Genomic DNA, 23,146 nt, shown 5'->3' with positions numbered 1-23,146 from the left:
AATCACATATATGTTTCTTTCTTTCTTTTTCTTTTTTTTACCTCCCCAGTATGTGGGACTTTAACCTCGTCTGCTGGATGCCACATGGCATTATTGTAGTATTTGATTGCACTGATTAAGTTGATTTATGGCATAAAAAAAATCCACGACCAGCTTATAAAATATAAAGTTTATTATTGAAAAATGGCCACAGGTAACAAGCACTTGGATACTTGTAGTATTTTGTCTTTGAAGCAAATTAACTGGACAGGTACTTATGTAGAGCTTTAATACAAACACTCAAAGCACATTTTACTGCAAGCTTCATTCAACCAATCACGCCCGTTCATACAAGCACTTTTTTCCTGTTGCGTACACGCCTCTAACATTCACACACTCACTCTGCATTCTTAGTTAGTAGACTTTTTCTCATGTAGAGGATCTGTTAACTCTTATGACAGGATTTGTGAGCATTTAGAATTCAGTTAGGGAGAGAATCCAAATAATCATGTGTTACTAAATTAAGAGGATGCAAAGGGATTAACATTAATGTTACTAAACACAAGACAGTGTAGACGATTCTACTCTGCAATGTAGAGGTGACCTATTCAGGCGACCTGCCTCTGCCTTCTAGCTCTAGCCCACCACGACCCTGACCTGTATGTGAGGTGAAGAAAATGAACTGATGGGTGGACGGATATGCTTTGCTAATGTAACATTAAGATGACTGTGAAGCAGTCAGCCTGTGTCCCTCACATGCTGACACCAGAGAAGCTGTTGATTGGCAGTGACATGACTTTGTCCAGATACTTGCTGAGTGGCAGCTCTTCCTCGCTGCTGATGCTGTACCTACACCGAATGGTGCAACCCGGGTCCAAGCATGGAGAGATTTCTATTCTGTAAAAGAACAATGCAGCATGTTAGTTTTTCTTAAAGGGTGAAAGTGGACAAGTAAAAACAGAAGAAGCATAAAATTACTTTTGGACATTGGTGTATATCCTGCGAGGGTCTTTGTCCAGACACACGCAGAGTGTCCGTTGCTCCATTGTCCTGATGCTGATGTTTCGAGTTTCGATTTTCTATCATTAACAGATTCAGTTAATGGTTGCCTTCAGATATGGATAAAGCACTTCCACTGCATCATGCATAATGAGACATAACTAGCCAATAATCCAAGGCAGAAGAGAATAACGTCTTACTGTGCTGTATGCGGGGTTCAGAGAGTCAAAACTTGCAGTCAGGTAACTCTCCCCTAAACAAAATGAAAAGGATGACTCAGTTTTTTCTCCACATAATTCTTATTGCACTGAAATAAAGCAATTGATAAAAAAAACAAACAAACAAAAAAAGAAAACCAATAACAAACCTGACGCTGAAGCTGCCGGCTCTGAGGTAATCACCACACGCCAGGTCATAGATGCTTCTCCTTTAACGTCTCGTTTGCTTAAAGTGGCCTGTTGAGAACATCAGTGAGTGTGAGTCTGTGTGCAAGTGTGACAGTGTTAATGAGTGTAAAAGGATAAGGGGTGCACCTTTGTGTAGCTGACCGACAGAACCACCCCAAAGAGTTCCACCGATGACTTCTTTTGTCGTACAGAAGGTTCCCCTGTCAAAGACGAGCCAGTTTATGTCGCCATCTGTTACCGTGGTCACATCAATATCCACACACACATGCACAGAAAGATTCGCACACATACTCTGCTGCCGGTCTTTAAGGTGTCTGAAATCTGGGATGTCGGCCTCCAGGTGGGACACAAACAGCTCCTCCACTGTGGCCAGATCAGAGTTGGAGAGGGTCATCTAAACACACGGCATATTTAATCAAATCAAAAACCAGCGCGAACAAACGAATGACAGCACCTACCAGACTCTACACTGAAGAAGTAACTGCTAAACTTAGTTTAGTTAAAGCTGTAACATTTGAATTTGTTTGGAAACAGTGAATGAGCTGGAAAGACATTTGGACGCCCATCTGCCACTTTATTAGGCACGCATGTTCATCTGCTATTGATGCAAATACGGAGTCAAACAATCAGCAACTCAGTGCATTCAGGCATGTAGTAAGGGTCAAGTCACATATGTTTAAAAAGGCATGTAGGTCAAGACGACGTGCTGAAGTTCAAACTGAGCACCATGATCTGAGTATTTTAGAAACTGCTGGTCTGCTGGGGTTATCCTAGGACAGAGGAGAATGGCCAGACTGTTTTGAGCCAATGGGAATGAATTACTCAAATAGCCACTCTTTACAAACAAAGTATGCAGAAAAGCATCTCTGAACACACAACACATTGAAGCAGATGGGCTGCAGCAGCAGAAGACCACACCGGAACAGGAAACTAAATCTACAATTAGAGTCACAATACTTTTAAAATTAGAATGGGTTCACCAAAACTGAACATTATCGTGGATCAACACCCCAAAATCTCTGAGGAAGGTTTCTAGCATCTTGTTGAATTCATAAATAATGAATTCAGCTCAGATGGGAATCAGCAACCTGTACCTACTAAACTGGCCAGTGCATGTCACCAAAAAGCTTGTGAAGTTATTATGAACTGAGATCAACATTTCTTGTACTCTGATTTGGTTCACCTAGTGAATAAAGTGAAACATTTTCTCTCACCTTAGCTCAGATTTGTTCTCCACACACTGTAGGAAAAATATTTTATGCTAACACAGTTTCCAAAAATAACACAGCATTTAAATTAGATCAACATGAAATTTGTTACAGTCATAAAAACAACAACAACAACAACAAGAAATTGTTGCATAAGTGAATCCCTGAGAGGGCAAAACCCTCAGATGCAAACACAGGGACTGGTTCACCTTTCTGTGAGTTAAACTATGTGGTTCAGGAGCTTAAGAATACAATTTGAGAATTTGGCTGTTCCCTCATCTATTATTGGAATAATGAACAAGCCAAGTCAGTTTTGGCTGTGAACTTTGATATTACTACATTAGAAACAGAGAAAAAGAACTGAAACTCACTGAAAATGATACAAAGATCCACAAACAAATAAAACTAATGTAAAAAATTATGAAACAAAGATATGTCACAGGAGGCCTAATACTAAATGTCTAAGTCCCCATATCAGCAGGAAAACATTTCATTGTCCAAACTACAGCTAATGCTAAAACTCAAATTCAACACGCAGTTACACGATTTGACACAAGTCCAGCTTTAAGTAAGAAAAATAGACATTATTTATTATTATTTTGTTTTTAGCTGAATTCTGCTACGATGTTTGACACATGAAAAGCCAGCCTCTCTCTTTGGCTTCCACATTTAAATGCATGTAAAACACAATATCTACACATGATAGCTCTGCTGTACCTTAACTGAATAGACCGGGAGGTTAACTGGCTGTGTCCCACAGCGAAGGTAGTAACACAGGGTGTCCAACAGGTAAAGGCTCAGCTCTGTCGGTTTCCTGGAAACAGAAGGCTGTGCAAAGGGCGGACAGGATTAGATGGACTGCATATAGTTATTATTAATAAGATGTAATCGCTACAGTTGGTTACCAGCTCAGGTAGCGTCGGGATGGCAGCTCCCAGACTGCTAACGTTGACACTGTACCATGGATCCACTCTCTCCAAACAGGACGCCAAAGACAACCTGCTCTCATCCTGTGAGGAGTATTAAGAGTTACGTAGTCCTCTACACTCACACCTGTCAGAGCTGCTTTGAATGTGTCAGTGTAACTCACAGGTGAACTCAGTGAAGCCTCTGCATCAGAGACTGGGATGTAGTACAGCTGCAGGTCTAGTTTCTTGGTCAGCATGTTACGTTTGGCCTCTTTATTGCTGTATGGACATTTTTAGAAAAGTTTATTTAAAAGTGGGTGTGCACACACACACATACACACACTCCAGTATTTGGGATCCTCACCGTATGATGTAATAAGCCTTGGTGAGCTTTCCCAGGGTGCTGTCGTCCCCCAGTACCACCACTCGAGCCGTGTGACTTCGCTCCTCTTTGAGTAGAGGCGAGTTTCCGGTAACATCTTCCTTCATCTTATCCTTCATCAGACTCAGTTTTTCTGCAGACTTTGAGTTCTTCAAGGCATTTCTCCGTTCCTGCAGTGTCTTTTTAGCCATGTAAGGCGGCTGCTCTGCGTCGTCTGTGTCCTTTAAGTCCTTCACTATCCCGCTGTCTCTTGAGATCCTTTCTTTGCCATCCTTAATGGAGTTGGAGCCAGAAGGTAGGGCAAAGTCTGTCAACAGATTCCCTTAAGGAAAGACAAATTTAACGTCAGTTTCAAGTAAAACTGCAGCCTTCTTGTATGTGTGGTAAGATTATAGATATGAAGCATCGGTTCTTGTTTGTTTGATGGGCTCACATAGCATCTCTTCATCTGTCCACATGAGGAAGTTCATCTCTGGCAAGGGCACTGTAGTGCTGTACACAGGACCTTGTTCATCATTCAATACATCTGAGAGAAGTGGATAAGAAATATTATTATTATCTCCACTTAGAATAACTTGTGTTATAACACACTACACTCAGACCTTTTTCAGAGGCATCCAAGATGTGTTTGTATATCTGCTTCAGCTCCTTCAGATAATCTGCATGACTGCCAGGACCATGCTGTAAACTCTGGTTCACAGTTTCAACCACATCCTGGAAATATTGCCTCACATCATGGTTCTGTAAAACCTGGAAGAAAACAAATCAGGGGAACACATCAGATCTTGATGAATAGCTTGATGTGAATAAAGGAACAAAATGACACAGGAACATCCATCCATTCCACTTCTTGCTTTCAGGGTCACAGGAGCCTATTCCAGCTGTCATAGGGCGAGACGCAGGGTACAACCTGGACAGGTCGCCAGTCTGTCGCAGGGCTAACACACAGAGACAGACAACCTTTCCCACTCACATTCACTCCCATGTTCAATTTAGATTAATCAATTAACCTATCCCCACTAAGTGCATGTCTTTGGATGGTGGGAGGAAGCTGGAGTACCTGGAGAGAACCCATGTAAAGAAGAGGAGAACATGCAAACTGGATTTGAACTCAGGACCTTCTTGCTGTGCAGTAACAGTGCTAACCACTGTGTCACCGTGCAGTGGAAGACAAATCCTTTCAGTGCTGGACTCAAACTCACAGCAAAAAAAAGTTAAATTTGTTAAGTTTTCCTTGATTTTATTTTATTTTCTGAGCAGTACATGTTATTTTTATATTTGTAGAAATCAAGGTGGCGTGAACTAAAGTTCTGTTTTTGAAACCTGGAAAATGAAACCTGATTTATACATATACACCATTTAAACTAATGGGTGATTAGTTCATGTAGCTTATGTTTATATTTATATACATAGTAAATAATAAATCTGGGGTCATGAAAAGGAATGGGATTCATCCTCTGGGGATCACTACTGTTTCTTTGTCCAAAGCACCCCCATGGATGTATTTACCTCAAGAGCTTGAGCTAGTCTGGAGCTTTGGCAGGTCATCCCTAACCCTGTCTCCAGCACATGACAAAGCACACTTTTCTCCATAGTCCGTGTGTTTGTGAGCCGGCGTGACACTTCCAAGTATGCTCTAACCTTAGCTTCCAGTGAAACAGAAAACACAGCTGGGTCTGCCAGCACAAACACTCTGCAGGACACAAGCAGGAGACAATAATGTTGCGATATACAGTTGAATCATTCTGATACAGGCCTGGAGGTCTTTCAATATGGCCTGCTTACTTTTCCCTGGCAGCAAAATGCTCATTCTTGATATTTTGCTCTGCGATGACTCGCTTCAGGTACAGAGATCCTGTTGAGGAAAGGGTTTGTCTGGTAAGAGTGAGGGCGGATTTTAGTATCGAGGTCACGCGTTTAAGGATATCTGATACCTGGTGCAGTCAGTTCCATCTTAATGCTCCTCAGAGTGTGCAGAGCCACAGTGGAGTATGGCGATGGCAGTATCAGCAGCTTCCCCAAACACTCATACGCTTTGTGATAAAGACCTTTAGGAATTGTGACACCTGCCTGGATATTGAAATACAGAAAAGCCTTTCAGCCTGTATTTGTACATTATTCACAGCTTGTTGCTGTTGCTGCAGTGTTTTCATGAACAATATCTTTTTTTCAGCTGTGTGTTGCCAAGTGCGTCTTACCTGAATGACTACATAGTAGAGCGTGTGCAGCACTGGGTTGACAGACATGTAGGTTTCTTTCTCATGGAGCTACACCAGCCAAAAAACCCAGACAAACAAGATTTCAGTATCTGAATTCATTTTGCACTTTTTAAGCAGAAGTAAAGAAAAGAAAGTCTTTAAATGCATAGCTTTTGCACAACTGCACAACTTGATTTTGACTAGACTTGATGAAGGACAAACCTTGGAAACTGTTGTTAACGTCTTCTCCAGGTTTTGGACCAGAATTGAGATTATTGAAAGGCTGCAGGAAGGATTGACTTCCACCTTCCTTTGGAGGTTCCATACCAGCATTCCTGCAAATCAGGCAGACAGTAGTTTGCTTGCATTGTCTCAAATAAGTGTGACTATCTATTTTAGCAGCTAAATTATCCCACTGTGTGTGACAAGGATGGAAGGTTGATACCACTACTATTAGCTAATTAGCTTAAAATAACTAAGCTCTGCAGCCCCTTATTAGGTATCCCTCACTCAAAACTATAAAGCACAGCTTTAGGAGTCACATAGTCATGTGTTAATACTTTACAGTCACCGGCCACTTTGTTAGGTACATGTGTTCAACTGCTCATTAATAGAAATATCTAATCTACCAATCGCGTGGCAGCAGCTCAAAGGATTTAATTATGTAGACAAGGTCAAGATGACCTGCTAAAGTTCAAATTGAGCATCAGAATGGTTGTTGGTGTCAGTCAGGTACCAAGATCTGAGTATTTCAGAAACTGCTGATCATGGAAACCATCTCAAGAGTTTCCAGAGAATGATCAGAAGACGAGAAAATATCCAGCTAGCGATGGTTCTCTGGGTGAAAATGCCTTGTTGAGTCCAGAATTGAGAGATGAAGGGGCACATTGCTTCAAGTTGATAAAGCCAATGATAACTCAAATAACCACTAGTTACAGCCGAGGTGAAGAGGATCTCTGAATGCAAATATGAACATATTAAACCTTGTAGGCAGACAGGGCCCCACCAACAGACTGACACTCCTGCCACCAAAAAACAGGAAACTGAGGCTGCAGTACAGTTTGCACAGGACAACAGAAGATTGGAAAAATGTTGCCTGGTCTGATTAATCTTAATTTTTGCTGCAACATTTGGGTGGTAGGGTCAAAATTGACATGAAACAGCATAAAAGCATGGATCGATTCTGCTTTGTATCAGAGGCTCAGGCCTTCTCACCAGATCTCAGTCTAACAGAGCATCTCTGGGAGAGTCACATTATGGATGTGCAGCCAACAAATCTGCAGCAGCTTAGTGATGTTGTCACGTGAACATACACCAAAAACCTCTGATGAATGTTTCCAGCAGCTTGTTGAATTAATGCAGTTCTGCAGGGAAAAGGAGTCTATCCCAATATTAGGAACATGTGCCTAATAAAGTGACTGTATGTGTAATAGATTGTAAACAAAGGGAAGGAAAACAGGAAGTGATAAGGAAATATATCACAGTTTTAGAATTTATTTATTATAATTAGTAATTAAACAATACTGTTAAAATGATCGCCTGTGTTGATGCAAACTATCCGCTAATGGAAGCGTCTGTTTTACTAGACAAACACGTTTCTCAGCAATGATGACGAGTTTTTAATAATCCATTATTTTGCTCTTTGACTTCAGACTTTGATTTCAGCGCGCTTTCAGTAGTGGGTACCTTTGTGGGAACAACTCTCGCTCTTCATCTCTTTGAAAAGAGCCTGGACATCATCATACAAGCTAGAGTCCAAAGTGGAGGAGAGGTCTTCTTTAGCTGTTAAAACACACACACACACATTTTATTTGCATTCTCTAGACTCCGAAACTGCAGCTTTTACTAGTGAAGCGAGAATGCCCATGAAGAAATGAAAACTCTCACCTGTGGGATCGACCATCCTTTCCACTCTTCAGAGTTTTTGAAGGCTTAATTTTAGCACAGCTGCCTCAAACCAGAACAAACCACAAAAAGCCCTCTCCTCTGAGGAGAGAATTCAGCACTAGTCCCCAACAGCTTAGCAACCGAAACGACAAAAATTGAACTGAGTACAAATACCTGATACCCTGCAGTGAAAGGTAAGTGCACTTCTGCTTTGTTGTCCGATGACTGGCTCAGCTATAAATACATTGCATCGTGCAAAGCATTGTTACTTTCATTCCTGCTCTGTGTGCAGCCTGCATTTCTCCAAAGCTTACTGCAGAAGCTTCTGTCCGAGCGAGCGTTTTCAAGTAAGTATGAACACAGTTCCTTCCTGAATATTTCCTGCTGCTTCCTGTTACCGACATAATGCCATGATGATCATCACATTACTATCTTAAGTATGCTCGGCAGGGTGTGATTAACTTATTGGAGGAAATAAAATTCTGAAACAAAACGTCACTATCCAAACACAGATGAGTGTAGTCTTTATTTCAGTTGGATGAGCTACAAAAACAAAATGAAATGTAAATGCTCATGAAGGTTTAGAAAACCAACAACACATGAGAATAAATAGCTTAGTTTATTACACAACATTATTGACTTGAAAATGTACACATTAGAACTCAAGTAATCAGTTTTCAAATTACCCACAGCAGATTTTAACCCACCCCCTACACAAACAGTGCCGGTAAGACAAGAACCTGTAAAATCCCACAACACGGCGACAAGTACACCCACATTCCTCAGTATGCAGCGAGCGCGCCAGTGTGTCAGAAGAAAAAGATGCGTACACTTCCTTATCAACAGGGCGGCACACCTTAATCTCAATTGTGGCACACACATGAAAAAATGTCACTCTTTGTCAGTCTGTTTATGTTTCATCAGCTGTACAGTGTCCCTGCCCTCAAACATCCCAGCATTAGAAAGAATCCCACAGCTTTCTTCTTCTTCAGTGCAGCACCGAACCGGTCATGGATACGAGGACGAGAAAGAGGTGATGGGGAGGCAGAGCATAGAGCAGTAGGATGGGTGCAGAGGCTGGACTTGGCCCAGCAGCGGTTGGTAGGTCCTCCAGTCCAAACCACTTCCCGGCTTACAGCACAGAGACACCTCACACCTGCGGGCGAGACAGAGCAACACTGCATTAGACTCTGAGACGCTGAGGTTGTGATTCACATTCGGAGAAAAAGGAGACACAAGAAAGAAATTTGCCCCCCATCATTTTCTCTCAATGCATTTAACATATTACATAAAACAGAAAATAACAGCATGTGTGGCATATCTGTATGTAGCTGTGCAATGGTGCTGAGTGCAAAGACATTGGAATAAATTATGGAATAAATCAGGGACAGTGAACTAATTACTATATATACAGCATATACATAAGGACAGCGTATAAATAGTATATAGGCACTGACAACAACACAACATAACATATACAGCACACTTTGGTTCAGCTTTGTTCAGTTGATATTTAAATCAAGTATATTAAGTGCTGCTGATTTATTGTGCTTCATAATTGGGGCTAAAGAGTGTGAAAAGACACACGAAACCTTAAAGCTTTTGTTGTTAATGCTACAGTAATGCACAATTACAAAAGTGCAGCAGCTCATCTGGTGTCCTTCTTTATGAAGAAGAGGAAGCAGATCTGGAAAATGCTTTAAAAATGAGCCAATTAGTCCTGTTGCTTGAAGTGGGTCTTGGGAATTTTTTTCATATTTTGTTCACAGAAAAGAAAGGTCATAAAGAAACTGTAATAAATCCACCAGCTTTGGGCTTTTTATCTAAGGTTTTTGTGGAAGTCTGGATAAAATTACTAAATTTATTTTTTGTTATCAATTTATGCTCCAAAACCTTATTAGAAGTTAAAGTATTTTGAAGTTTGGTGAGAGTGTTTTCTTTGTGTAGGGGTCCCAAGAAAGAGGGCAAATGAAAGACTGACCTGATATGTTTTTCAAGTTATAAATATGAAAGATCAGCAGCTCAACATCTGTCCACATCTTTTACTTGTAACAGTGTAATTTTAACACGTTGCATTTATTCTTTCATGTAAGTCACGCATCAGAGTATATTTATTTTCCAAAGCTTTAAAATGCAGGAGGAATTCTTTCTGCCACCAAACTCAGAGGTGATGCTTCGTTTTTTACCTGGTGACACTTTGAATAAACTTCTTCTCATCCTGATCCAAACACACAGCAAACGTCGTCCCGGGATCTCTCCCGTTCACCTGCATCTTGTCCACCTTCACTTCTGAGACTGAGATGTGCTGCCGGAGGGAGAAGAAGTGTGAGGAAGGGAAGGGGGGTTGTTTCAAAAGGAGAGTGAGCACGTCATCACATTTAATATCACCCTCACCTGTTTGTAGCCCTTTTTGGACTTGGAGCACTGCCTCTTCAGGACTTCGGTCAGTGTGAGTTGCAGGCTCTCTGCTGAATCTGCACAGGCAATATTTGATTAGCTTAACTTACAACAAAGCATAGGTAAGACAAAGAAAAAAGCAAAAGAAGAAGTGGGAATCACACGCACCGAGCTGCTGAGGTGTCCTCCACTGTTTGTGAAGATTAATCGATGTGCACATGATTTCTTTATTGATCCACTGGCTCCTCCCACTGATTGCCACCTGTTGCCGAGTCACAGATTAAGGAAATACGAATGTGAACTTAAACATCATCTTATTGCTTGTGTTGCAGGAAACGAGTGTGTGGGAACAATACCTTGTTGTATGCAAGGCTTAGTGTTAGAGGGACAGCCTCTCGTTCCTCATCAATGCCAAACCTTTTGCTGGCAGCACCTTCAGAACAAACATAAGGCAAAATTAGACACACATGTGCAAAAGTGTGTGTTTGGCTGAATGGTGTCGCTGCTGTCTGATTACAGACATCACAGACTGATTTCAGAGTGTGACTCACCCATGGCCTTCACAGCTCTGGTTCCAGCCGTGTGTCCGATCTCCAGAGACTGAATAAACACTTCCCTTCTCCTCTCTCCTCCAACCAGGGTGAGCTGTGCAGAGGAAGGAAGTATTCATGGTTATTGTGTCCTGTGCATGCCCGTGTGTGTGTCTGTCTGCGTGTGTGTGTGTGTGTGCGCATGAATCTGCTCTGACCTCAACCTGGTAAAGCTGCACCAGAACAGGCTGGTCTGCATGTCTGCAGTAATAAAGCACCAAATCAGCCAGCAGGGGAAGTTGCTCCGTTCCGCCATTGCTGTGCGAGACGCTGTCATCCTTAGAGGCCGCCTGAGTCATTTAAAAAAACAAAACAAACTATGTTGTTATGTTGGCAGAATGCGCATAAATTAAGTATGCTCATTAAAATAGTTTTGCCCATCTCGCACCTGGTAAAAGGAGAACTGAAAAGGTCGCTATTTTTAGGATGAACTTCTGAAACACTGAAAAGTCCCCACAAAACTGATTCAGCTCATGAGGTGTTTTCAGATCTCCAAAAAGTCCTCCACACATGGAAAAACTGAGAGATTCACTATGAAGTTAGATTAACATCATCACTATGATCTCCAGCCATTTCATTGCTCCTTTCATATAGCAAGTGCCTCACATAAGACCTTAAAGGATGAGTCCAAAATGAGGCCTAGCTTGCTTTTAGTGCTAGTTTGCTGTAAGAAAAATTAAAACAAGGACACTGGATTCTTTATTCCCTATAATTCAACTTCATCACTTAAGGACAGTGATTGGAAAAACATCAGCGACATTTATAGACTTCTACTGTGTGCCGTATGAAACACTGAGAGGTGATGGTGACTGAGTAAAATATACCTGAGAGAGCACGTCAGAGGACAAGCTGAGCAGACTGAGGACATTTCGCTCATACCAGGGATCCATTATACCCAGCATGTGAGCTATATCTGTCGTCCAGTCGTCCACTGCAAGGCCATTTGAGTCCTGTATGAAAAGTAAGGTTGTCTGTTCAATTATATTAATGACATTTCATTATCCATAAAAACATGGCTGTTATTTTACAGAACTCAGTGCTTAATGCTACCCGGTGTGTTGTGCAGCTGACAAATCTGCAGCAACTGTTTGATGCTATCAAGTCAATATGGACCAAAATCTCTAAAAGTAGTAGCTGTAAACCCAGTACTAGCAAGGTGCACCTAATAAACTGGCCATTGAGTGTATATATCAGTTTTAAGTTTATAAGGAGAAAACTTCAGAAATGTCAGGTTGTTAAAAAAATGTCTACAAAATCACATTAATGCTAACTCAGCAGCCAGTGCTTTGGGTAATGTTCAGAAATAGTGTCAACCACTCATAAAGGAACAGTCTGATGAAATTGTTCTAATTACCAGCAGGGGGCGACTCCTCTCTTCCAGACTTTTAAGAAATCTGTGAGAAAGTGACTTCTCGCCTCCCTTCATTAATGATGTCAAAATATCATTTGTTGAAGTTTTTTTTAACGCAACGCAGTGTCAATTTTGACATGAATCTATTTAGAGAGAAGCTGATTGTATGAGGATTTGAAGTGTTGCTATTAAGTTGTTACCAAGTTGATTTTGTAAAGTTGAGTAAAAACAAACAAACAAACAAACAGCAAGCTGACAACAGGCAAAACGCTCAGATAAAGGTATCAAAACAAAACTAAAATAAATGTGCTGGCTACATCCATCTTTAATGTACAGTCTATATATTTGACGTGTAAGTCCTGGAGAGAAAGCGAATTTATTATGAACAATGTTTTTTTTTGGAGCCAGGCACAAAAAGTACTCATAGATGATCAATGAAATTAAAAGTTGTTTTAAGGATTATTCTTTAAAAGTGGTCCCATCCTATCTATGAACATATGGAGATAAAAGACAGGATTAACTGAGAGGTGGCAGATATTCTCACCACAGAGGTAGTGGTTTTGGTTAAACCTCCTATCCGCTCCTCAGTTGGTGTGTGCCCTCCTCCTGGACTTCCACTTCGTCTTTTGGTGGGAACAAAGTAAAACTGCAGCTTGCACACCTTGGTGAGCTGGGGACATTTGCTCTCTTTCTGATGCAGGTCGCTGTAGGCTCTGGCCAGCCTTCCAGCCTCTCTGTCACCTCCAAACACCACCACCTTGACGAGGGTAGGTGCTTCTACCAGATCCTCCTCGTTGCAACTCAGGATCGGTCTCCTGCGGACGCACAAATGCTTTTGGGGGGAAAGAGGATCCAAGGGAGCAGGGGACTCATGAAGGGGATAAACTTTGGAGGGTTTGAGGTGTGACTGAGTTCTTTCAAAGTCTTTGTGGTAGGCCATGCTCTGGACACGGCGGCAAACTCTAGGACTGCGAGGGGTCTTGAAACGCAAGGAGAAGCCTAGGAGGGATCTAGACTTCTTCTTGGGTTTCTTTCTAGGTTTGGGCTGGCTGTCTGGTCTTTCCTCTATGTCCTCCTGTGTTGTCTCCTCGCCCGATTCCACACCCGATGAGCCAGACGGCACAGACCAGCTGGAAGACAGAGAGTAGCCGGAGTCCCTGGAGGACGAGGACGCGGTGGAGATGCGATGACTTTGAAACTCAGCATCATCTTTGTTTCCTTCCAGTTCGTCTTCCTCATCGAAGCTGGTGTCGTTATTGTCATCATCGTCAAGTCCGGTTTTAAGGAAACAGTCTGACAAATCCATGTCATTCTGAGCTCCAAGAATGTGTTTCAGAACATCTGCAGTGATGCAAAGAGCAGGATTAGCGTTAGCAGATTATCCTGTAGCTCAGTTAAAGGAAGCTTGAGTCATAAATCTGTTTAAACTGAGCTTGTTACCAAAGTTATCATTTTCCCAGTGGCATTTGTGGCATTTGGGGAAGGGCAGCGTGAAAATGTCAACAGCTCCTGATGAGAAGAGGAAATACTGAGATTAAAGTGAACAGCGCCATTTTCATATATAGTGCTTTCATGTTATTTCATGTTATTCCCTGACCTACCCATGTCTGTGCCTTCATCGGCACAAGCAGGTATAGCAAGGCTTTCTTTGAGCCTCTCCATTCTTTGGAGTATTCCCTCTCTCGCTGATCCAAGATCTGCTGCAGAGGCTGCCATCTCCATGCTTTCCGTCAGTGACTGCAGAATCTGGTCCAGCTCCTCAGGCTGCTTACTCTGAAATAAACATTAAACATTAAGAAAAAAAAACAAAGAAAGAAAAAACTTTAAGGGGAAAAAATTGTGAAAAACCTTTAGATATTTACAGCTTGCAACTAGGGATGTAGTTCTCCTGTAATACAGTAAAATTACATATAATATATAATAATATTTATCTACAAATAAAGGTGGGGTATGCTAGAATAAGGGGGAGGCAAGTCAGATTTTCACAGGAAGCAAAGAAATAATTATACCGTAGGCAAATTTAAGTAAGTGACTTTAAGTAATATGCAATTTCTTGGTAATTATGCAGAAGAATTTTTTTTCCTCGTGTTACATTGTAATTACATCGTACTTATTTTAGAGAAGCCCTGTGCCTTTGAAAAGTATAGTCGCATTAGAAAGTGTTACCAAAACAGTCAGTGGGGAGTCACCTGCAGGGCTTTGTGGAGTTCCTGTAGGTCATGTTTGGTGCCCAGAGCTGCCTGAAAGCTGTGCAGGATCAGAGTGATGGTGACGTCTCTGCTGCAATGCTGGGAGGCACTCAGCTGCTCGGAGACTGACTGCACCTCTGTAGGAACATCGTCGTCTGGACTCACCAGCAGTACCGTGCTGCATACATTAACGCCCACAAACACACACGCAGATGTTTAGTGTGCACAGAAATAGCAACAATGTTTCGCTCATTTAACAGATATTATTTTTAATATTTTCACTCACATTCTGTAATCATTACATTTTTCATGGACTTACATGGTTTTAGAGCCGTGAATCTCATGGGAAATACCCTGCTCCGTCCTTACCAGTCTTTGAAATGAAAGACCTACAGCAAACAAATAGGAGAAAGGTCAAATACATGGATCTACATGTATGAATGCATGAGGTGGTTTTGTCAGGGAAACACTGCCTCCATGTGGTCACATGGTAATTAACCAAACCAGTGGTTTCTATATTTTCATGTGTCAACACGACTTCACCAAATGAACTCTATTAGACCTTAAGTGTTGTTATATTCTCTCTTATAACTTAAGTGGTAAAGTAACAACGCCTTTTTGGTTGTAATGGTACATGGACTGATTCTTATACAGCGCTTTTCTACTCTCCTGGAGTACTCAAAGCGCTCTATACAACACACCACATTCACCCAGTCACACCCATTCTCACAAGCACTACCTCTATACTGCGTGCTTTCTAACTACACTTACACACATTCATACTCCGATAGATGCATCGGAGAGCAACTTGGGGTTAGTATCTTGCCCAAGGATACTTGGCATGCAGACTGGAAGAGCCTGGGATTGAACCTCCAACCTTCCGAGCAGTAGGTGACCTGCTCCACCTCCTGAGCTACAGCCAGGAAGTAGCTTAATTTAATAACCATTTTGAGGAAAGGCACAGGCATATCAATGCGCACATACACACTTGGTGTTCTCTACTTTACACAGAAAGTAGTACCACAAAACTATAAACTGATTTTACTAAATACATAACAAGTGTCAACAGCAGTCAGTCACTAAGTGGATTCATATTAGGTGGCACTTAATTCTACTGGTGAAAGTTTCCACATTTACCAACAGAATTTACCACCATTTAGGATTGTTTGGTCAAGTCTGATTACCTGATTAACCAAGTCTGATTAACATCAAACTGATAAGTAGCTTTGAGTTAACTCTAAACTATCTGTTAGCCTACTTGCTGTTCCTAGAGTATTTAAAAGTAGAATGGGAGGGAGAGCCTTCAGTTTTCAGGCCCCTCTTCTGTGGAACCAGCTTCCAGTTTGGATTCGGGAGACAGACACTATCTCTACTTTTAAGATTAGGCTTAAAACTTTCCTTTTTGCTAAAGCATATAGTTAGAGCTGGACCAGGTGACCCTGAATCCTCCCTTAGTTATGCTGCAATAGATGTAGGCTGCCGGGGGATTCCCATGATGCATTGAGTTTTTCCTTTCCAGTCACCTTTCTCGCTCTCTATGTATTAATAGACTTCTCTGCATTGAATCATATCTGTTATTAACCTCTGTCTCTCTTCCACAGCATGTCTTTTATCCTGTCTTCCTTCTCTCACCCCAACCGGTCGCAGCAGATGGCCGCCCCTCCCTGAGGCTGGTTCTGCCGGAGGTTTCTTCCTGTTAAAAGGGAGTTTTTCCTTCCCACTGTCGCCAAAGTGCTTGCTCATAGGGGGTCATATGATTGTTGGGTTTTTCTCTGTATCTATGAAGCGCCTTGAGGCGACTTTTGTTGTGATTTGGCGCTATATAAATAAAATTGAATTGAATTGAATTGAATTGAATTGTTAGCTGCTTTGTTTTGAACTCAGTTAGCTTCCTCCTTCTCTGATTAAAGGATACAACCTTCTTCTTTTTGTTTCCATTAAACTGGCTTTGCTGCCAATGAAGCTCACTATTATTGAATAAACACTTAGCTAGTAGTAACTACTGGTGGTATCTATTGTTGTGTCTTTCATATTTCACTGCTGTGCATATTAGTTTCATTGCAACCTGGTGCTCGGAGCTCCTGCTGGATGACATTAAGCAGACGTTTAGCAGCAGAGCTGCAGGGCTCGGGCCAGGACAGGAAACCATGGAACAACAGGTTGGCGTCCTGCAGCACGCCACTGTTTGCTGGCAAGTAAGGAGCCTGCAAGAGTGAGTAAGTGTTAATGTAAGTTCCACAAATGTTTTTACTGTGCAGCTGATAATGGGAGGATTCCTTCTCATTTCTGTCGTGATCAGTAAATAATAACTCACTCTCAGGAGGGTGGAAGAGAACAAGAGCGAGAGCGGCACCACCAGCTCATACTGACACTGCTCCAGCACCTGTAGAGGAAGAAAAAACTTGAATTGAAACCACTGCCTTTCCTCCTATAGCAATAAACAGCGCAGAAATTGATGTTGGTGTTTCGGCTTTTCACCTCCTTTGTTTTCCTCAGTATTTGCTGTAGAAGGATGAGGAAGTTGTGGGGATCTCTCTTGACAAGTTCCTCCAAAGACCAGCGATTGATGCACAGTCCGGCTAGTCAGGGCAGAGAGTAATTTTAAAAAACCTGAACTGAGCTGCGTATTTCTCCTTTTAGGTTTCAGTCTGATGGCAACCAGTAAACAGACTGTTCAGGTACTCGGCTTATAGTTAGAAAGATGCTTGAAAACGATGACGCCACTTTCACTTGCTGCCTGTTTTTCAATGAAGGGTTTTTAGTTAGAAATTTTAAAAAAGGATCTTGCATAACCGGATACTTGCTCATTCTGTGTGTCACCACTTTCAATTCCCATTTTCTCTGACAGCTCCCAGTTCATTAAGGGTATAAGTCTTATCACATTATTATTTGGAAAAGGCTATTTAAAAGGCTATTTTAAATAATATTTTAAATAATAATATTTAAAATAATTTTACAGTTTTTCCACAAGTAGTTTTAACGTGTCTTCCCCCGCCCCTCATAGTGGTTTGTTAGGCTGATGATATCATTTTCTGGAGTGTTACCATTAAAAGCAGCTTTGCTTTTGAATCCTACCTTTCCAGAGCTGTGTGTCAGGAGTGTCGACACCCAGGTGACTGAGGCAGCGCTCGAGGACATGCTGGATTCGATCCTCGGTGCACGAGCTCTGATCCAGCGTCTGCATCGTCTTCTACTGAGGCAGACAAATAGAAAAAAAGCTAAATTACTCCCTTTGATGCTTTGGTCTCTTTTGGTCTCTGGTCTCTTCAGTCACTCAGACTTCCCACTGATGGTGCTGGCCACACTTTACAGTCATTGTTTATCCCTTTCCAGACCAACACTTGCTCTCACAAGCAAACAGCAAGTGTCCAACCAGTGTCCACAGCAGGGTAAAAAAAAAACACAGCAGACTGGCACTTCCTAGTAATGCCAGTGAGTCACAGACTGAGGGAGTGGACCGGAGATTAGCTGGTGGAAAACAGCTCAACAACTTCTACTTTTTCATTCTTAAAATCAGCTGGTGACACCACATTCATGTGACTCACAAGCAAGTTGGAAATTACTTACAAAAGGACAACTTCCTATTTGAGCCTCTTTAGTCCTAAATCAAGCAAATGTGTGACTTTGAAGTAAAAATGGTCGCACGAGAAAAAAGAATCGCTGGAATTCACTTACATGCACCTGTGGTTTGGGCGTTCACACATTTAGCTGCAATAAAAAGCGCACAGTGAAGTAGGTAGCAGCATGAGCAGATTCCCCTGAGACATGGTTTGCTGCAGTATTTACTCAGATCACACCCTTTGACATGGATGAGAAGGAATATTTCCCCTGGTACTTTTTCTAAGGAAGCTGTAACTGGAAAAATGGGCTAATCTCAACCAATCAAAACGGGAAAAGGCCTCTCTGAGGCACACAGTGTAAATTAAAGGGAACCTCTTGTGTCATTTATATATATATATTGTGGATGCTCATATTAAGCATGCCTAATGATATAATGTGAGCAAAACGTTTCAAGGCTTCAGACTGCTCCAAACATGTGTTTCCCAGCACCTTTTTTCTTGTCTTGGCTTCATATGATGTCACTGAGAGTGGATATCCCTTATATGGTTATCTCAGGCGCAACAGCCCCGCACACCTGCTGTCCAAACTTGTTTATCAGAGGCAGTCAATGAGAAGACAGTTAGCTTAAAGGAAGGGGAAGAAGAGTATCAAAAGCTTGTTTTACACAGCAGGCCCAGTGTAAAATATGTAGAATTATCCAAAGAGTTCAGCAACAACCAAAAATATGTAGCTTGAAATGTGCATAAAGAGTCCCACTGAAACTTTAAAAGAAAAATGGAACTACTCTCTTTAGACATGGGTAGACATGCAGAGCGTTCACAGTATTGCAACATAGTGGTGACGCCGAACTTGCTTGCTTCCATGGTCAGATGAACTCAGCTAACCTTTCACCAACATCACCAGTCGAATGAGATGTTTCAGCCACATATCCCTTACTTTCAGCTGCCTACAGTATTTCTTATAGGTAATGATTTCAAACTTTGTGTAATGTGTTTGCGTACATGAAGACACACACAAACACAGAGACACACATCCTCTACTTGGGAACGACCGTAACAGAGGATACAGAAACAGGAATTAAAGCGGAACACGAAACAAGTCACTGACACAGACAATGACTTTTAGTCACGCTGTGGCTTCGTAGTTGTAGTTCAAGCTTAAAATCTAAAGCTGCAGGGCACGAAATAACTACATCTGTGCATAGCACATGACCAACAAGGATATGCTGGAAGTATTTGTTTGCAGCAGCTACCTGGCATATCCCGTAGCAGCGAGCAAGTCCATCAATTGTCCACTGAGGAAGCAGGTGTTAATCCATTGTATGCTTTCAGGCTATATTGTTCAGGCCTGACGTGCCACAATGCAAAAAAAACAAAACAAAACATTATTTGATGGGAACTTGACACAATGGGATTGCTGCACTTTAAACCAATCAAATGTATTTTTATGGCATGAAAACCCGGTTACATCAACATCAGCTTTCAACAAAAGAAGAGGAACAGGAAATCTGCAGAGGTTGAATTAAAGTTTGCAGTTAGGTCTCTGATAAGCTCTGATAGATGCTCGTTCTAAAACGAGGTATCAGATGTGCGCTACAGACAGCCTGATATGAGCAGAGATGCACATGCAAGTTGATGCTTAAATGTTTTTAATGCGCATAAAATTAGAGACAACCAGCAAAGCGAGATAAATCTTACCAGTGAGCACTGTAATCTGTGTCCTAGATCATCCCAGATGTACCACAACTGAGAAACGCCAACGAAGGGAAACAATACAGAGACCACATCCTCCTGTGTTGGTGCTTTTCAAAAATAGACCCTCCAACTGCACAGCTAAGAGAGCATGTGCTGCAAAACAGGAACTTGATGAGTCTTTATGCTGAGGTAGTTTATACAAGACATTGTGCTGAAGCAGTAGGAGGAGTCTTTTTTTAAGACAGACCTCATTTGACTAAAGTTGTTCACAACATTGTGCCATAAAAGTCTAGACTGTTGTGATCAAATGTGTCAGTCCCTAGAGATAAGGCGATAAAAACTGGGGTTCTTAGTCCTTTACATAGAGAAATCAATCACACAAATTTAATATAAATTTCTGAACACAGACTCCACAGCATGCCAAAGGCTCTTTGGATGGCCTATGTGAGTGTAAGCAGTGCACATACAGCAGTTAGGAAAGCTGTTTTAGGTAGTAAGTGGCAGCGAATGGCCAGTTTGAACAGTCTCTGGTAAATGAAAGGATCAGTCAGTTTTCTGATCACACCAAGAGATGTTAACTACTCTTTCTGGTAAGAAAAGCCTTTAGTAGGAAACATATTTATGCCATTACTGGTAAATGCCTGTTCACATGGTATAATTCAGTGAGTGTCATAGGGAACTAGATGTGTGCATCTTCTCTGAGTGCAGGACTAGTTCCCTCTAGTGCATTGTGTGAGTAGAATAAAGAGAAGATAAAGTGAGGTAGGATGTCAGTTAAGTAGATTTTGAATCCTTCTAGATGCAAAATTAGCTTTGGCGGTTTCAGGCAAATACAGTATGCCCATTAGATGCTTAAACCAAAGAGAGGAGAGCTGAAGCTGTCGCTGATCTTTTTTTCCTTTTTAAAAACATAAGAGGAAGAAAAGAATTATGTGCCTGGTTAATTTCCTGCTATTAAAGTTGATATCGCTGAAAGTGGGTTCATATGAAAACCAAATAAGATTCTGAAATCCATAATAACCTGTTTAAGTTAACAACTTCATGTTTCAACTCATTGTAGGGTGTCTTCCTCTCTTGTGCTCATGTTTAACACAGGTATTACCAACATAGGACAGTCTTGTCACGAGAGGCACTGGGGGGACAGCAAATTTTAGGGGGTTGCCAGTGCTCCCCAGAGAGAAGCGGGATACAGCGGTAGAAGACCACGCTGGGCACCAATCCTAATAGCTAAGAAAATGAAACTGAGGCTACAGTTTGCGTGCACTCACCTAAATTAGTCAACTGAAAAAACACTGCCTGGTTTGATGAGTCTCTTACTGCTGTGATATTCAAATAGTATGGTCAGAATTTGGAGTAAACAACATAAAAGCATGGATCCATCCAGGTGGTGTAATGGTGGGAGGAATATTTTCTTGGCACACTTTGTGTACCAACGGAGCATCATGTAAAATCACACCTACCTGAGTATTGTTGGTGACCATATCCACTGTCTTATGACCACATTGTTCATATCTTCTCTGGCTGCTTCCAGCAGGATAAAGAACCTTATATCAGTGGTTTCTTGAACATGACAGTGAAAACAACTTTCCTCCACAGTCATCAGATCTCAATCCAATATAGCGCCACTGGGATGTGCTTTAACAGATGATGCACATGCAAATCTGCAGCAGTTGCATGACACTGTCATGTCAATACAGAACAAACTCTGTTGGCAAATATTTCCAGGTCCTTTATCAGTCTCTGCCGTTAGGAATTAAGGCAGCTCTGAAGACAAAAGGTAGTCCAACGCAATATTAGCACAATGTAAGAAATAAACTGCTGAGTGTAACTTGTTGTTGCTTTGTGTCGCAGTAGTGATGCTCAATGTGCTACATTTGCTTTTGTTTTGTGATGTTTCCTCTTTTACCTAACATTATCACAGCATACGTAAACACCCAAAATAGTGTTGCAATTCCGAAACATTTATCAGCTTCCCCTTTCCTATCAACAACCCAGCAATTTCTAAAAACATTAATTAGAGTAAAATTGTATCTACAAGTTACCAAAAATAAACAATGGTTAAAAAAAAAGACACACACACACATATATAATACTATATATGTTTATAGTCCCTATCCCTAATCCAATTCATCCACTTGTGTGTGACTTCTTCAGTTTCCAACATCAGGGGTTTCCCCAACTGGGGAATGATGGGCCATGAGGTCATTTTCAATATCCAAATTGTCATGGTGCGCACAATTTACAGAGAGTTGGGGAATGGCTCCTCACAGCTTTGTAAGATGGTGAAAGACGTATCCTTAGCCCCCCCTCCTTGATTCAAAGATGTTCTTTCCCTTCAAAGGATTTCATTATACCTGGACGACTGAGCATGTATCAAGACATTCTAAGTACTCTTTCATATTTTCACAACACTTACTTTATCTGACTTTACAACCTTGTTCAAATAAATAAAATAAATGGAATCCAAAAATAACAAACCCAATTAAAACTGAAAACAAGGTTAACAAAAGTTAACCTATGATAAGAAAAAAAAAGAAAAAAAAGATGGCTTTAAGCTGTTTATATGTAATATTTCATTATATATCTCATTGAGACTTGGTTTAGATTATTTTTTTAATGTACAGTGTGCCTGTCAGGCAATGTTGAATCACTCCCTTGCTGGCACATTAGACAATAACGACATGAAAAGGAAGGTTGTGTCTTGCTACTTGCAGCTTATTGGGGCTGCAAACGTGCAGCTGATTTCCTGTGCGTGAAGATAAGGATGTGGTTTAAAGACCAGCGATGAATCCGCGGTGGTCATTGATGGTATCTTAGACGTGTTTTTTTTTATTTTTATTGTATCTTAGTTATATAACACATACATACACTGTTGATTAAAGAGAGAGAGGTAGCTGAAAAATTCAAATGACTGCATGAATCTTAAGTTTTATTTCGAGTTTGCTTTTTAAGCTTGTAGTTCGCGGAATATGTCGGACGATGTCGCTGCTCCATCTCCTACGTCGAGACATTAAAAGAAAGCAAAAGCAAAAAAAAAAAGGGAAAAAAAAGCTCCGTCTCCTGACTGAATGAGCGGAGCCCCCTTTTTTCTATTATAACAGAGAGGGAATGGGACAGAGGGAGATAGAGGTGGGCAGAGGTGTGACTGAGTGGACAGGCAGAGGCAGAAGGAGGGTCAGAGCCAGCTGGGCATTTGCCATATCTTGGTTTTATTCTGGGTTTTTTAAAGAGGGGGGGAAGTATAACTATAGCAGCAGTTTCGGATTAAATCGGATAGGCTGTTTCTCCAAATTCTTTGGAGTCCTCCTGCACTTTCAGGCTGAGCTGTATATTTGGAGGTAGTGGTCTAGGTGGAGTTTTCTTGGCCCTGTAAGAATATTTTATACACATTTATTT

General features: G+C 41.4%; 3 protein-coding genes across 5 annotated transcripts in view; 1 reads left to right on the top strand and 2 right to left on the bottom strand.

The window, feature by feature from the left end:
• Positions 1 to 62: 62 nt before the first annotated feature.
• pik3r6b (phosphoinositide-3-kinase regulatory subunit 6b) lies at positions 63 to 8,352 on the bottom strand. The gene is made up of 19 exons (XM_085157531.1): positions 7,969 to 8,352; positions 7,768 to 7,863; positions 6,304 to 6,416; positions 6,082 to 6,150; positions 5,818 to 5,953; positions 5,669 to 5,738; positions 5,393 to 5,576; positions 4,486 to 4,633; positions 4,317 to 4,409; positions 3,866 to 4,205; positions 3,684 to 3,780; positions 3,499 to 3,603; positions 3,311 to 3,421; positions 1,677 to 1,779; positions 1,512 to 1,585; positions 1,346 to 1,433; positions 1,179 to 1,231; positions 958 to 1,058; positions 63 to 876 (listed from the first exon to the last, which is right to left on the bottom strand). The coding sequence occupies exons 1-19, from the start codon at positions 7,982 to 7,984 to the stop codon at positions 732 to 734; spliced, it is 2,142 nt and encodes a 713-aa protein (XP_085013657.1). The 5' UTR covers positions 7,985 to 8,352; the 3' UTR covers positions 63 to 731.
• A 124-nt stretch (positions 8,353 to 8,476) lies between these two features.
• Positions 8,477 to 19,920, bottom strand: LOC146520579 (phosphoinositide 3-kinase regulatory subunit 5-like). Of its 2 annotated transcripts, none has more exons than XM_085157529.1 (18): positions 19,754 to 19,920; positions 17,571 to 17,688; positions 16,974 to 17,074; positions 16,810 to 16,878; positions 16,561 to 16,699; positions 14,815 to 14,884; positions 14,496 to 14,673; positions 13,908 to 14,079; positions 13,747 to 13,815; positions 12,851 to 13,647; positions 11,780 to 11,905; positions 11,114 to 11,245; positions 10,917 to 11,010; positions 10,722 to 10,798; positions 10,534 to 10,627; positions 10,363 to 10,442; positions 10,155 to 10,273; positions 8,477 to 9,124 (listed from the first exon to the last, which is right to left on the bottom strand). In XM_085157529.1, exons 2-18 carry the CDS (start codon positions 17,677 to 17,679, stop codon positions 8,977 to 8,979), a joined length of 2,574 nt encoding a protein of 857 aa, XP_085013655.1. In that variant the 5' UTR covers positions 17,680 to 17,688; positions 19,754 to 19,920; the 3' UTR covers positions 8,477 to 8,976. The 2 variants fall into 2 exon arrangements, with proteins under 2 accessions (XP_085013655.1, XP_085013656.1); XM_085157530.1 differs by having other exon boundaries at positions 17,571 to 17,685.
• Positions 19,921 to 22,842: 2,922 nt separating this feature from the next.
• ntn1b (netrin 1b) overlaps positions 22,843 to 23,146 on the top strand; it is a 49,822-nt gene continuing 49,518 nt past the window's right edge. For both annotated transcript variants that reach the window (XM_085157370.1, XM_085157369.1), the window contains exon 1: positions 22,843 to 23,119. The gene's annotated coding sequence lies outside the window, so the exon portion shown is untranslated. The remainder of the gene's footprint in view (positions 23,120 to 23,146) is intronic.

This window comes from Neolamprologus multifasciatus, chromosome 4, assembly GCF_963576455.1.
Source record: "Neolamprologus multifasciatus chromosome 4, fNeoMul1.2, whole genome shotgun sequence".
NCBI lineage: Eukaryota > Metazoa > Chordata > Actinopteri > Cichliformes > Cichlidae > Neolamprologus > Neolamprologus multifasciatus.
Note: the sequence above shows the minus strand (reverse complement) of the source record. Positions and strands in the feature narration are given on the sequence as shown.

Coding starts and splice junctions, on each gene's coding strand:
- pik3r6b (XM_085157531.1), bottom strand. Junction 5,577..5,668: donor CATTTTGCTGCCAGGGAAAA/GTAAGCAGGCCA, acceptor TGTGTCCTGCAG/AGTGTTTGTGCTGGCAGACC. Junction 3,604..3,683: donor AGGCTTCACTGAGTTCACCT/GTGAGTTACACT, acceptor TACTCCTCACAG/GATGAGAGCAGGTTGTCTTT.
- LOC146520579 (XM_085157529.1), bottom strand. CDS start 17,679: ATGCAGACGCTGGATCAGAGCTCGTGCACCGAGGATCGAATCCAGCAT. Junction 17,075..17,570: donor TGACACACAGCTCTGGAAAG/GTAGGATTCAAA, acceptor TGCCCTGACTAG/CCGGACTGTGCATCAATCGC. Junction 9,125..10,154: donor TTTATTCAAAGTGTCACCAG/GTAAAAAACGAA, acceptor TCTCGCCCGCAG/GTGTGAGGTGTCTCTGTGCT.